This window comes from Nuphar pumila, chromosome 10, assembly GCF_984573655.1.
Source record: "Nuphar pumila chromosome 10, dmNupPumi1.hap1.1, whole genome shotgun sequence".
In the NCBI taxonomy this organism is placed as follows: domain Eukaryota; kingdom Viridiplantae; phylum Streptophyta; class Magnoliopsida; order Nymphaeales; family Nymphaeaceae; genus Nuphar; species Nuphar pumila.
In genome coordinates this window covers 104402081-104415008 of record NC_143258.1, presented here as the reverse complement: position 1 = coordinate 104415008, position 12928 = coordinate 104402081, and the positions used below count along the sequence as shown (strand labels likewise).

The window sequence follows — 12928 nt, the reverse complement described above, 5'->3', positions numbered from 1 at the left end:
GGTTGGGCTTAAGCCAACCCGTTTAATAAACGGGTCGACCCGCGTAACCCGTTTATTAAACAGGTCGGGTTCGGGTTGGGGGTATGCCAACCCGCCAACCCGTCTGCCCGACCTGTCAACCCGTCAACGCGACCTGCCAACCCGACCCGTCAACCCGACCCGCCAACCCGATCCGTCAACCCGCCAACCTGACCCACGAACCTGAAAACCCGTTTACCCGACCCAACCCATTTATTAAATGGGTTGGCGGGTCGTGTCGGGTTACCCGTTTATTAAACGGGTCGGGTTCGTGTTTGCCACAGCCGACCTGTTTAATAAACGGGTCAGGTTCGGGTTGAGGTATGCTGACACGCCAACCCGCCAACCCGACCCGCCAACCCGACCCGATTGCCACCCCTACTTCTGATGCACATTCAAGTTTACATCAACAATCTGGTTCGGATCTGGCAATTCGGGTTGGGTCGGTTTTGGATCAGGTAGAATCAGGACCATATCCGATCCATTTGCAGTCCCACTTATTGACTTGCATCCACAATTTCAAGGGCCACCAAAAAAAAAAGTCAAGTAAGTATCTTTCTCGTCCTTCACAACGTAAACCATATACATTTTGGTAAATATCCCTTTGGGCAAAGAGATAACGTGCATATAAAGCTCCCTCCCTCTCTCTCCCGCCTCACAAGACTCCCGCGAAGCTCCGGTGGCCGTTAAAAATGGCGGATCCGATCATCCCGACCGTCAAATTGGGAAGCCAGGGCCTCGAGGTAATGTCCGAAATGCTCCCTATCTCTTATTTACTTCCACAGTGTTTGCACATCACTTCGCGTTATTTATCGAGATTTTACGGGTGTGAACGGCGGACTTCTTATTGCCCTCTTCCCCTTTTCCTATCTCTGCTCTCCAACAGAATTCTGGTGTTTGGGTACGTCGAGCTCAGGATTCTGTTTTCGTGTAAAATTCGCGGAAAACTTCTGGGATTCCTTGTTTAATTTGATGATTCAGTGGCTCAGGAATTCCGATTCCTACGGATTTCCAACCAAACGTGTCCAAACGCGGTATTCCCCGTGCGAGGGAAATTGGTGGTCAAAATTAATTCTCTTCATTGAGTCTCTGTTATTATGAAAATCTTCAGGACATTGTGGGCCCCACAAATTTTCGAGAAAACAAGGGCCACCTATGTTTGTGTGGTGAGTCTGGTGCCCCATCTACGCTACAAACATCATCGGATTTAGTAATGCCTGGATCTGAAATCCGACCCGTTTTTTTCATCCTATCGCTCTCAAACCCATGGTTTTGAGATACTCCATTTGCAAGGAGGTTGGATCAAGACATGGGCCCCAGGCATCGTCCACGAAACCTTTGTTCTCCTCATAGATCAAGGTAACCAAACGCACCCTCAGGGTGTGTTTTGAATCGTGAAAAGATCAGGTTGCACAAATATTTATTCATTAAGCACCTGATCACCTCCATCTTGGGGACAGGCCTGTCAGTTGTGGGACCCAAGGCCGGATGGAGGGCAATCAGCTGCTTAATGCACAAATTTTGTGCCATGTGATTTTACCCGTTCCGGATTCGTTTGAATGCATCCAAGGGTTCTCAGACAAGAGATCCGAAGATCTGCAGTTCATCCTTTCACCATTATGGTTCAGGTCAGAGTGCGCTTTGACGGATTATCGTCAGAGCTCACCCTAATGCCGTTCATCCATGTGATGAACAGCATCCAAGATGGACTCTGTATCTCTTAGATGGGTCCCACATTTTTTTCAGAGCCGTTGATACCTTAGATGAATGACATTTTGATTTTGCAAAATGAATGGCTCAAAACATAGATTCATTCATGGCATTCTAGATGCTGTTCATAGCATGGATGAACGGCATCAGGGTGAGCTCGGATGGTAACCCGTGAGAGCCCACTCTGACCTGATATGGAGCCCATACCTTGATCCACGCGTCCCTGAGAGACCCATGCTTGGATTAAATCTGATTTTTCTCCTTTTTAATATTTTTGAGTGCAATATAGAAACTGGATCTCCCAAACTAGGAACTCCATGTTCTTGGCTCCAAGTACAATAGAATTCCAGCCTAAAGCATCCAAACATATCATCACAATAGCATCTCTTTTTGGTGTTGTTTTTTCTGATAGGTATCAAAGTTGGGATATGGTTGCATGGGACTCAGTGGCGTATACAATGCTCCAGTCTCAGAGGAAGAAGGCATTGCTATCTTAAAGTATGCTTTTGACAAAGGAATCACATTTTTTGACACAGCTGATATGTATGGGCCTCATACCAACGAGATCTTGGTTGGCAAGGTAAGCCTTCTTTTTTCCATGCATAATGGGAGACCACCCGAAGGTGTAAACCGTGGTGCACCCCTTGCCCTTGCCTTGTTTCAGCTTATATGCAATAAGGTATCGCCCACAGGAGTCGAACCCCGACCGCCCGTCTGACAGCTAAGGCCCGCCCCAACTATGCTAACCCCTTTGGTGCTAGCGTAGTTGTATGCTTGTTTTTGTTCTACTTCTTGTCTATGAGGCATAGATATAGGGTTTGCAAACTGATTGAGTTTGGTTGGACCTCCTATCTGAATCTGACGCTTTTTCTAGATATGGATAACTAAACTAAGATCTGAATGGAAGAAAGGGTACTCAGATAGGATTTGGATTTACACATTCAGATAGTTAGATCCAAACTATGTTATATATAGGATGTATATTCGCATTCAGATTTAATCTGATTCGTTTCTACATGTTTACATGTAAAAAGCTTTACTTTGGTCTTCTTTTAGCTGACTATATTTCAGATCCATAAAGACCTTGGCTTTGGTAGTTTTTTTTACCAGACTATATATTTCAGATCCGGATCCAATCTTACATCACTGGATACTGGGATTTGGACTTAGATTGGGATTGACTGCACAAATTTCAGATTTGGATTCAAAACAGTCCGGATCCAGCTTGTATGTGATCTGTTTGCAGCCCTAGAGAGATGTAAATATCATGTAACAATTGTGAGATTTGCAGGAGTTGTTGTCTTGGGGTGTGTTCCCTGCAATAACTTGAGGAGAGAAAGAGAGGAGGTGCAGCTATGCGTCGTTCCTCTTGACTGCAATGAGGAGACTCCCTGGAGAACATTATATTAAAAAAAATATTAAGGTTATGAAAATATCCCTTACACACAAAGGCGTAGCTAGGGTTTTTTTTTTTTTTAAAAGCCCAGTCCTAGCCCAGCCCTGATTCCATTTGAAATAGATTTTTATCCATTTTTGTAGCCCAGCCCAGCCCTGACTGCAACAAATAGTTTGATTTGTCCATATGAAATAGTTTTTTATTAATAATTGTAGCCATTTTTTATTTTATCTCAAAAAAAATTGTATAGTAGACTGCACCTTGGAACGTCTTGCCTACACCAAGGATACTGTTGAAACTGCATTTGTTAATTCAACAGTAACATACACATTTTCACCTATCATACCACATGTTGAAGCATTTTTTGGCAGTTTTGAACTATCAGGCTGAATACTGGTATATACTTGGGTTTTAATCTTCAACGATTCTAAATTTAGCATTGGTTCTCATTGGCTGATTGACAATATCATCTATCTGACGACTTTGTTGATGCTGCACCAAACTATGATCATTAACAGCAGATGCAGTGGTTGGCCAAAAAGTTAGCACATACTTGAACTCAGCATAATTCTCAGAGCCAACATGGACAGCACACTAATTCTCACTAAAAACGACATGTCTAGATATGAAAACACAATTTGTTTCCAAGTTAAAGCCATAGTGACAAATATCAGGAGATTTACGAAAATCTTGTGATAATATCACGAGAAATTGCCTGAAAGTTTAAAATGACAATTTCTTGCGAGATTTTCAAAATATCATGAGATTTATGAAAAAACATAAATACCGCAATTTAAACATGATATTTCTGTTTTAAACAGCCATTTATCATGAAAAAACCATGTTCGTATTTTTAATTATTTTTTATTACTATTTTCTTATAAATTTTTTTATTTATTTTTTATTGCTGAGCTTTTGCCAAAAAATGTGAGATTTATGAAAAATTTTCAAATTCTTGCGAGTTTTGAAAAACGATATTTTGTCATTTTGAACGTTTGTCACTATGGGGTTAAAGCACGTGTATCCTTTAAATTCATCATGTCCAACAAACTTGCATAGTCGGACTCTTGGTGCAAACTTATTGCATAAGGAATTGTCTGCATTCACAAAACATTTGCAACCGAATGCACGAAGAGAATAATATGAATGCTTTCTGAAAAGTCTCAAATAGGGAGTTTATCACCATTCAAACCATCCAAAGGCATTCGATTGGTGAGAAACACAATACTATGGAAAGCTTCAGTCCACAAGTCAGCCCTTCAATTTTGAGTCTATCATCATGGTGAGAGCAGTCTCAGTGACATGTCGATCTTTTCTTTCCGTTGTTTCATTCTGGCTATTGTTTTAGGTCATGACACCTCTCGTACAATACCATGATCATGTAGGAATTCAGTGAAAAGCTTAGATGTGTATTCACCACCCACATTATTACGGAAAATAATAATCTTTTTGGAAAATTGAGTTTCAACATAAGCTTTGAATTGTTTAAAGATAGAAAAGACTTGATCCTTGGTTTTCAAGTAAAAAATCCAAGTGTATTTACTAAAATCATAAACAAGAATGACATAATATTTAGACTTGAAAAGAGACATAATGGGTGTTGGACCCTAAACATATGAAGTTCTTTTATTATAATGACTAGAAGGCAGTTCATGACTCTTATATATATGACAATTGTCTTTTAACTGAATAAAAGTTTTTTATTACATAAAACATTTAAGAAACCAGAATTATAATGCCCTAATCTACGATACCATAATTCAATCTCACTAACAGGACACTTCACTATGAACAAAAGCAATGAACAAGGTAAGGAAGGTGATGACATTGTTGAACTGGACGACGAAACTTCATTCACCACATAGAGACTACCACTTCTTCTCCCTGTAACGAACATATGCTTCATGTGAATATCCTTCACAGAAACAAAAAATGAAGAAGAGGAGATGTAAGAATTCATTTGATCATTTAATTGAGAAACAAAGATAAGATTATGCCTAATGCTAGGAGCAAGAAGAGTGTTTAACAAGTAGATCGTTTCTGGACCATGCACCAAAATCATGATTAGGAACCATAGTATCCTTAGTTTGCTGACCCAACTTCTTTTGAGAGCGCAATAGGTACTCCGCAGACAGGGTAGAGATCCTTCAAAATATCCCATCAAACCATGGCTGCTGAGAAATGAAATAATTTGTTTCTTCCATGTAACAAAGTTAGTGTCCAACTTATCTGTGACAAGTTGGCTCAAGAAGGATGAATTGATGGGAATACTGAGAATCAAAGAAACCATGAGAAAGAAGTGCAGCATATAAAATCAGGAACTCAAGGCAAAATCAGGAAAGCAAATAAATACGATCAGGTAACCTTTTTTTATTTTTGCTTACCACAACCCTCTTTTTTTGGGTCGTATTCAACAACACTGAGAACGTCAACCAAATAGAAAATCTACAACAACAAGATGGTCATAAAGATGTTGATGTCAGCCTAGGAATATATCCTCTTTTTCTCTCTCTTTTTTTTTTGACAGATTGAAGATGATGTAATATGAAGAAACACCAATAATATTGATCTGATTGCTGTAATCAAAAGAGGAACCAGCTATCTATATTTAACAATGAAACCCAACAAGTGGAACGATTGAGACACAATAATATATAGTATTACTCGGTAAGCAAAGAAAATAAGAAAAACAACCAGAAATAATGATCTTGAATAGAGGAAAAGACTAGGGAAGAAATAAGAAATAAGAAATAGGAAAAATAAAGAAAAACAATAAAGAAAGAAAAAACTAAAGGAGAAAAGAATAGAGGATAGGAAGGAAGAAATAGATATAAAAGAGATATGAAAGAAACAAGAAATAAAAAAGAATGCTTATCAGCAACTGGGTTTGATGAAGAGCTTATTTTCACCCAGCTTTGATACCATGTGAAATTTGCAGGAGTTGCTGACTTGGGGGTGCTTGCCCTGCAATAACGTGGGCAGAGAAAGAGAGAAGGTGTAGCAATGGGTCGTTCCTAGAGAACATTACATTAAAAAATATATTGAAGGTACGAAAATATCTCTTGCAACATATAACAATCTCAACAATGACCCACATAAGATAATGGTAATAACACACTCATAATACAAACATAAGACATAGAAAATATAAGTCAAGTCACTCTTAAGTGGATGAATGGACTCTACTTTCTTTATCCCACTCTTAGTACAATATGCTCTTCCAAAATTTCAGATGACAATTTTGGGCCACACTTGATCCATAAAAAACTCCAAATTTAAACTGGTTTTGATAGGAGAAGTAATAGGCTAAAGCCCGAGTTCTATATCAATAAACTTTTTTGAAACAAAGTGTAATTAAGTAAATAATAAACAAAATTTTATGCAACTATAACATGAATATTCATATGGTCATCTGAGTTATTCTTAGTTTGCTTTCTAGATTCAAATTGTTGAAATTTTGGTACTTTCTTTAGCCACAAACATCAGTCTCCGCTATATCTTGGTAGGGCAAATCGCGAGAAATTATAATTTTCAATAAATATTGTAAAAAACAGAGTTTAAAAATAAAACAAAAAAATAAGAAAATAAGAAAATATAGGTTAAGCAAAGAATCCCTAATATGATAGAAATAACATGATAGACAACCTAAATATGCAACAAGTTAATCTCTCTTTTTTTTTTTTAAATCTCAAGTATTTCATTAGACTAGGTATTCTAGAACTAGCAAATAACACATATTGCTTTAATAGTTTCGGTCACAATATTGCCGTGTGATATTATCACGATAACATTATGATAAATATAAATATCCTCAAAATTTCAAAATATCATGATATTTTAGCTTTTAAATCGTTTCTTCTTTTAAAACTTTAATATCGCAATTTTCAAAATATCGCCTATGATTGTAACTATGGTTGATAACAGATAGATTTTATTTAAAATATTTTATGTGAACCGATGTTGCAGTCACTAAAGCAGTTACCTAGAGAGAAAATCCAATTAGCCACAAAATTTGGTGTGGTCAAGGTTGAGCAAGAAGGGTTGGTGATCAATGGAACACCAGAGTATGTAAGAAAATGCTGTGAAGCTAGTCTTCAGCGTCTTGACGTGGACTATATAGATCTCTACTATCAGCACAGGGTTGACACCTCCGTGCCTATAGAGGAAACTGTAAGTTTTTCTTTTAATTCTCTTTATTAATTAGATCGTTTTCTTTATTTTCTCTTTTTTATGATTTTCAGAAATTTACAGAAAACTACCCAACTTATTAGCTAATTAAAAAACCCCATATTTTGGGTTATTACATTTTTTTAGAGAAATTTTGGGTTATTAAATTTGTCCTTCTGCTTTTCTTTTTTCAATTATTTTTGAAAGATAAGCTTAGTTCTAAGTCCTAACATCGCTATTATGTTCCTTCCACAGCTTCCTTTCATGCAGGCGTATTGCTTAATTTGTTCACTTTCCAAACGTAAAAGTGCTGTCAATCATTCTCTCTCCAAAAAAAGTGCTGCTAATCATAGTCACAAAATATTGGCATTTTTTCGAAAAATCTCAATATTTTTGGCAGGAAATTTTCAAAAACTGACATAATCCAAAATAAATGATATTTTCAAAAGAGCTTTGATTTTGAAAATATCATGTACTTATCGTGATATTATTGAGTTGTTAATGCGATATTTATCTTTTTATATGCTTGTATATTTTTAATGTTGTTCTTATATTTTTATGCATTTTCTTACATATTTTTAACATTTAAATACACCGTTATTTCTCAAAAACTTTTATGAAGAAAACAAAATATTTAATTTATTGCTAGATTTTCACTTGCGGAGAAATTCCTGGTAGTGAGATTTGTGACTATATGCTTTTGATGAAGTTGGTTTTTTCTAGATCCATATGTCCTCTAGGGCCCCACATGTCTGTGATGAGTATTGCTGGTGGGACCAAAGATGATATTAATGTGGTGCTTCTCTCAATAGGTGGTAACAACTCTTTAATTAACCAAAGATTATTGAAAGAGATTATTATTATTATTTATTTTGGAAAAAGAACTGTGAAAGAAGGATACAGATCAAACATGTTTTTTTTTTTAGAAGTTATTACCTTTAAGTATTCACATATATTTTAATAGTTGTATATTATAGTTGTAATAGAATGGAACTTGTAAATGTAGATGGCTGAGTTGAAGAAGCTAGTTGAAGAGGGGAAGATTAAGTACATTGGGTTATCTGAGGCTAACCCTGACACTATAAGGCGTGCACAAGCTGTTCACCCCATAACAGCTTTGCAGATGGAGTGGTCCTTGTGGACTCGTGATATTGAGGAGGAGATAGTCCCTCTTTGCAGGTTTGTTGGATTTGCTTTATTTGATTCTCTTGATATGAATATTGAGCTTTTCAGTCATAACCCTTCATGCTTTGTTAACTCATGGCTAGGGGTGTCAACGGGTCGGGTTTGGTTCGGACCCAGGTGGAACCAAACCCAGGCCTGATTTGAGATTATGGTACTGGGTCTGAACCCGAGTCCAATCGAACTCACCATAAAAGAAATCATACACGGATACTATAAGGATTACATGAACTAGACCCAAACCATACCTAGTAAAATAATATATATATATATATATATATATATATATATATATATATATATATTTGTCCCACAAGGGTTTTGCACACCTGGCTAGATGAGTCAGCTTAAGGCTATCGACTTTAAGGAGGGTGTGAGTTCAATACTCGGGGTGTGTCCTTTGCTGCAAGGTCAAAGCCAATGAAAAACTATCTCTAGGCAGGGTAAGGGGAGTATTAATAGAGTTTTAGGATACTAATAGAGATTTACAGTCGATGATCATAATGAGACGTACAAATCATAACAGTGGTTTCTCAATGTTAATTTAAAACAATAAAGGGACTTTTTTTTTGCATAGTTTGGTTTTGACATTTGTAAACATCAAACCTAGTTAAGGGTAGTGTGGGTTTTGTTTGATGAGATTATTTATTATTTGAATGGATTTGGTGCAGGGAGCTTGGCATTGGGATAGTGCCATATAGTCCAATTGGGCGTGGCTTCTTTGGGGGGAAGGCCGTTCTTGAAAGTTTGCCAGAGCAAAGCTTACTGGTATAACTTCAATTATCACATTTAATCCACTTTGCTTTCTCTTAATTAGAGACAGTATCATCATATTCTATTGAGAAAAGTTTGGTTTGCTTAGCACAATCCCTTCCTTTCAACCAAATCATATATAGATTTTTTGTTTCATGAGAATTTGGTTAGCCTTGACAATAAAAAAAAAAGAATTTGGTTAGGCAAGTATTTTTTCAACTCGGGGAGAATGATGCAGGTTGAGAGCAAGGAGTAATTCCGCTTGAAAGATTCATTAAAAATCTTGTTTTGACATTTGGATCATTTGGTCTACGCTTAATTATTAAAATTACAGTTTTTCCTTGTAAGTAGCCAATGTAGAGAAACTTCAAAGAGGTTGGATTGATTACTAACAAATATTCTTCTTTATTTTTCTATTGATTATTAAAGTTCTCAAATCTTTATGATCTCACTTTTCGCCTTGCACCTCAAACTTAACCAAAAGCTAAGCTAAGCTTGAGTCAAACCACAGTCACAAATATCGGACATTTTTTTTTAAAATCTCTCTATTTTATTGCGAGATTTTCAAGAAATGATATAATTCAGCTGAGGATCGGGTCTGGTTTATGTAATCTTTATCGGATTTGGATCCAGATCCAATATCAACACCTCTTAATCGGATCTGGGTCTGGACCCATCCATTTTAACGGATGTCCGATCTATTGACATCCTCAAGTTTGGTGCATTTTTTCCATTTTGTGTTGCTATAGTGGGATTCTGATTCAAGGTTGCCTTTTTGAAACTACTAAGCAAAGTCCCTTGGCAGGTTAGACACCCTAGGTTTTGTGGAGAAAATTTCAACAAAAACAAGCATTTATTCACACGCATTTCAGATATAGCCACAAAGCACAGCTGCACTGCTGCTCAGCTTGCTCTATCATGGGTTCTTCATCAAGGTGATGATGTTGTACCAATACCAGGTATACTCAGTTTCTTTTCCCTTCCTCTCCTCCCCCCCCCCCTTCAAACACGGCCTTAAGAGGACAACTAGGTAGTCTGGACAGTGATGTTTTTGAACCTTCCTGTGACAAAAGAAACATGAAGGTTCTGGGCTTTGAAAAGTGATCCCTTGTGTTCAAGCTTCATATGCAAGGGTTAGTAAGATAAATGGTATATGCTTATACTCTAGGGATATCAACACGTCGAATTACATCCGACCTGAATCCAAATCAGATTAGTGGGATTCGGTAGGAGAGGGTGTTGCGTGTGCACCCCCCGAACATGCACTGTAGCTACAGTGCATGTTCCGAGGTTCCCACTGAGCGCGCTCAGTGGGGTGTACAGGGTGTTGTACATCGCCGTACATTAGCCTGCAGCAGAGCCGGACCTGTCAAGAGGCCAATGAGACTTGGGCCTTAGGGCCCCTGGGCCAAAAAAAAATTTAGGAGCCCATTTTTAATAGGGATTCCATTTTCAATAGGGGCCCCAAAAAAATTGGAGGCGTTGCCCTCGAACTCCTACTATTAATAGGGGGCTCAAAAAATTCCGAGGTGCTGCCCCTGGACTCCTACTATTAATAGGGGGCCTATTTTTAGGGAGCCTATTTTTAATAGGGGCTCAAAAAATTTCGAAGCCCTATCCCCTGAACTACTATTATTAATAGGGGGCCCATTTTTTCCCTCCACCTCAGGCCCCATAAAACACAGGTACGGCCCTGGCCTGCAGGATGTACGGCTCCCCCGTACACTACACTAAGCGCCACATGACGCTCAGTGGGGACCCCGGAACATGCACTGTAGCTACAGTGAGTGTTTCTGGGGGGAACATATAACCTGCTCGCAATATTTAGACCCAGTCTCAGTATTGAGTTGTGCATCCATTACATGTAGATATCAAATTCTAAGCTAGTTGGATCTGAGTGTGATTTTATCTGATTCAATCCGACTCCAAATCCGATTAGGTTGGACTCGCTGATGCTTACATGCGACCCGGTTACAAACTGAGATGTGAACTTTGCAATTAGGCGTTTGTTTCATGCAATGGTTACAAACTGGGACCCTTTTTCTTTATAACGCCCAGTTTGAGCTGACTGTAACTTGTTAAGAACTCTGCTCGGTTAGTTTTGCATCCCTACTCACATGTAGGGGTGGCCACCGTGCTGGCCTGGTTAGGGCCTGACAGGCCCAACCCGTGTCTTGGCCCGAGCACAGCCCGACTCAATTATACTCGGGATTGGCCCGGGTCCTTTAGGCCCAGCCCGACCCAGTTAACTGGCTGGGCCTGTGAAGCCCTGTGTAATTTACACAGAGGCCCAGCCTTATTAGATCCACCCTAACTTGATTCAGGCCTGGGATGAAAATTGCACCTCGAGCCTGACCCGAATTGGGCCGGGTATCCTACGGCCCACCTCTACTCATATGTAAGAGCATACAAGTTGTTCTTTTCAAAAATAATATATAGAAACCGTTGCTGCTTGTGGGCAAGGAGGCTAGTGCCCAGAGTTTTGCTGTCGAACAGGAGTCAGTCTAGACTACACAGTGGTTACAAATCCACCTAGAGCAGTCTAAAAATCTAACAAATTCCACTGTAACTGAAAAAAGAAAGAAAAAAGCTTCTTCTTTTTTTTAATTTATATCCCGAAGAAATTAACCGCCCATGCATGAAGACCTGGTCGCACTGGCTCAGCCTTTCCATACCTACGGTCATCGTGCCGGCAGCGTAAAACTCCAAGGCTAGAACCCCTGCCCCCGGACCTATGCTACACATTGACTTGCACAGAGGGGTGACACCCATGAGAATCGAACCGCCTATCAGCCAAGGCCCCACCCCACTACGCCAACCCTCCATTGGGGCTAAAAGCTTCTTGTTTGAAACCATTCACATTCTTGAGTCTTTAAAGTCAGGCACTACACAGATCAAATATTTATCTTTTAAACCCTTTTTTTTTTTAACATTTTACCAAAAACAACTCATTCTTAAAAGTGTTTGTTTCTTTATGTTAGGTACTACTAAGATCAAGAACTTAGATGACAACATTGGCTCTTTGGGGGTGAAGCTCTCTTCAGAGGACATAAATGAAATATCTGATGCAGTGCCTAACGATGAGGTTGCTGGTTTGAGAAATCCTGATAACTTGTACAAGAGCACATGGAAGTTTGCAATTACACCACCAAAAGAGTGGCACCAACTTAGTCCCTACAATTGAAGTGATTGTTAATGCTCTCTAATGAGGACTTGTAGTTCCATTTGAAACAAAATAAAAATCTGGTCACTTTCAGTTATGAGTTGATGTTTTCTTGTAGTTCCATTTGAACTCAGAGAACTACCAAAGGCTGCTCCGAGTGGTTGGTAGGAGCTATCAGTGAGTCTCCTTGTGGTGGGATGTTGCAGGTTCAAACCTCAGTGGTATGTTGAATAATTACTGGTGGGGGTCTGCCTAACCCTAGCTTGCCTTTCATAAAAAAAAAAAATCCTTGAAGTCCCCCCTGCCAACTGAAAAGTACATCTTGCTTTGCAAAAAGGATCCTGTCCTTTGACATACAACGGATTCCATCCTATGTCAATCCTAGCCGTTCAATTGAAGCATCTGGACAGCTAGGATCAGTCCACATCCAAGTGAAGATGTGAAGCAATCCTAGCTGTTGATTGGACAGCTAGGGTTGAATGTAGGATGCATATGGAACCCGTCATATGTCAAAGGACGGGATCAGTACTCCTTGCTTC

General features: G+C 38.8%; 1 protein-coding gene across 1 annotated transcript; it reads left to right on the top strand.

Annotated features, from left to right (window-relative positions):
• The first annotated feature begins 679 nt into the window (after window positions 1-679).
• On the top strand, window positions 680-12486 carry LOC149827740 (perakine reductase-like). The gene is made up of 7 exons (XM_090019586.1): window positions 680-761; window positions 2141-2308; window positions 7091-7294; window positions 8298-8470; window positions 9145-9241; window positions 10032-10185; window positions 12208-12486. The coding sequence occupies exons 1-7, from the start codon at window positions 711-713 to the stop codon at window positions 12408-12410; spliced, it is 1050 nt and encodes a 349-aa protein (XP_089875712.1). The 5' UTR covers window positions 680-710; the 3' UTR covers window positions 12411-12486.
• Window positions 12487-12928: the final 442 nt, after the last annotated feature.

Excerpts from the sequence above, each read along its gene's own strand:
- LOC149827740 (XM_090019586.1), top strand. The coding sequence starts at position 711 with ATGGCGGATCCGATCATCCCGACCGTCAAATTGGGAAGCCAGGGCCTC. Across the intron at positions 762-2,140 it reads TGGGAAGCCAGGGCCTCGAG|GTATCAAAGTTGGGATATGG; the intron begins GTAATGTCCGAA and ends TTTTTCTGATAG. Across the intron at positions 2,309-7,090 it reads ACGAGATCTTGGTTGGCAAG|TCACTAAAGCAGTTACCTAG; the intron begins GTAAGCCTTCTT and ends CCGATGTTGCAG.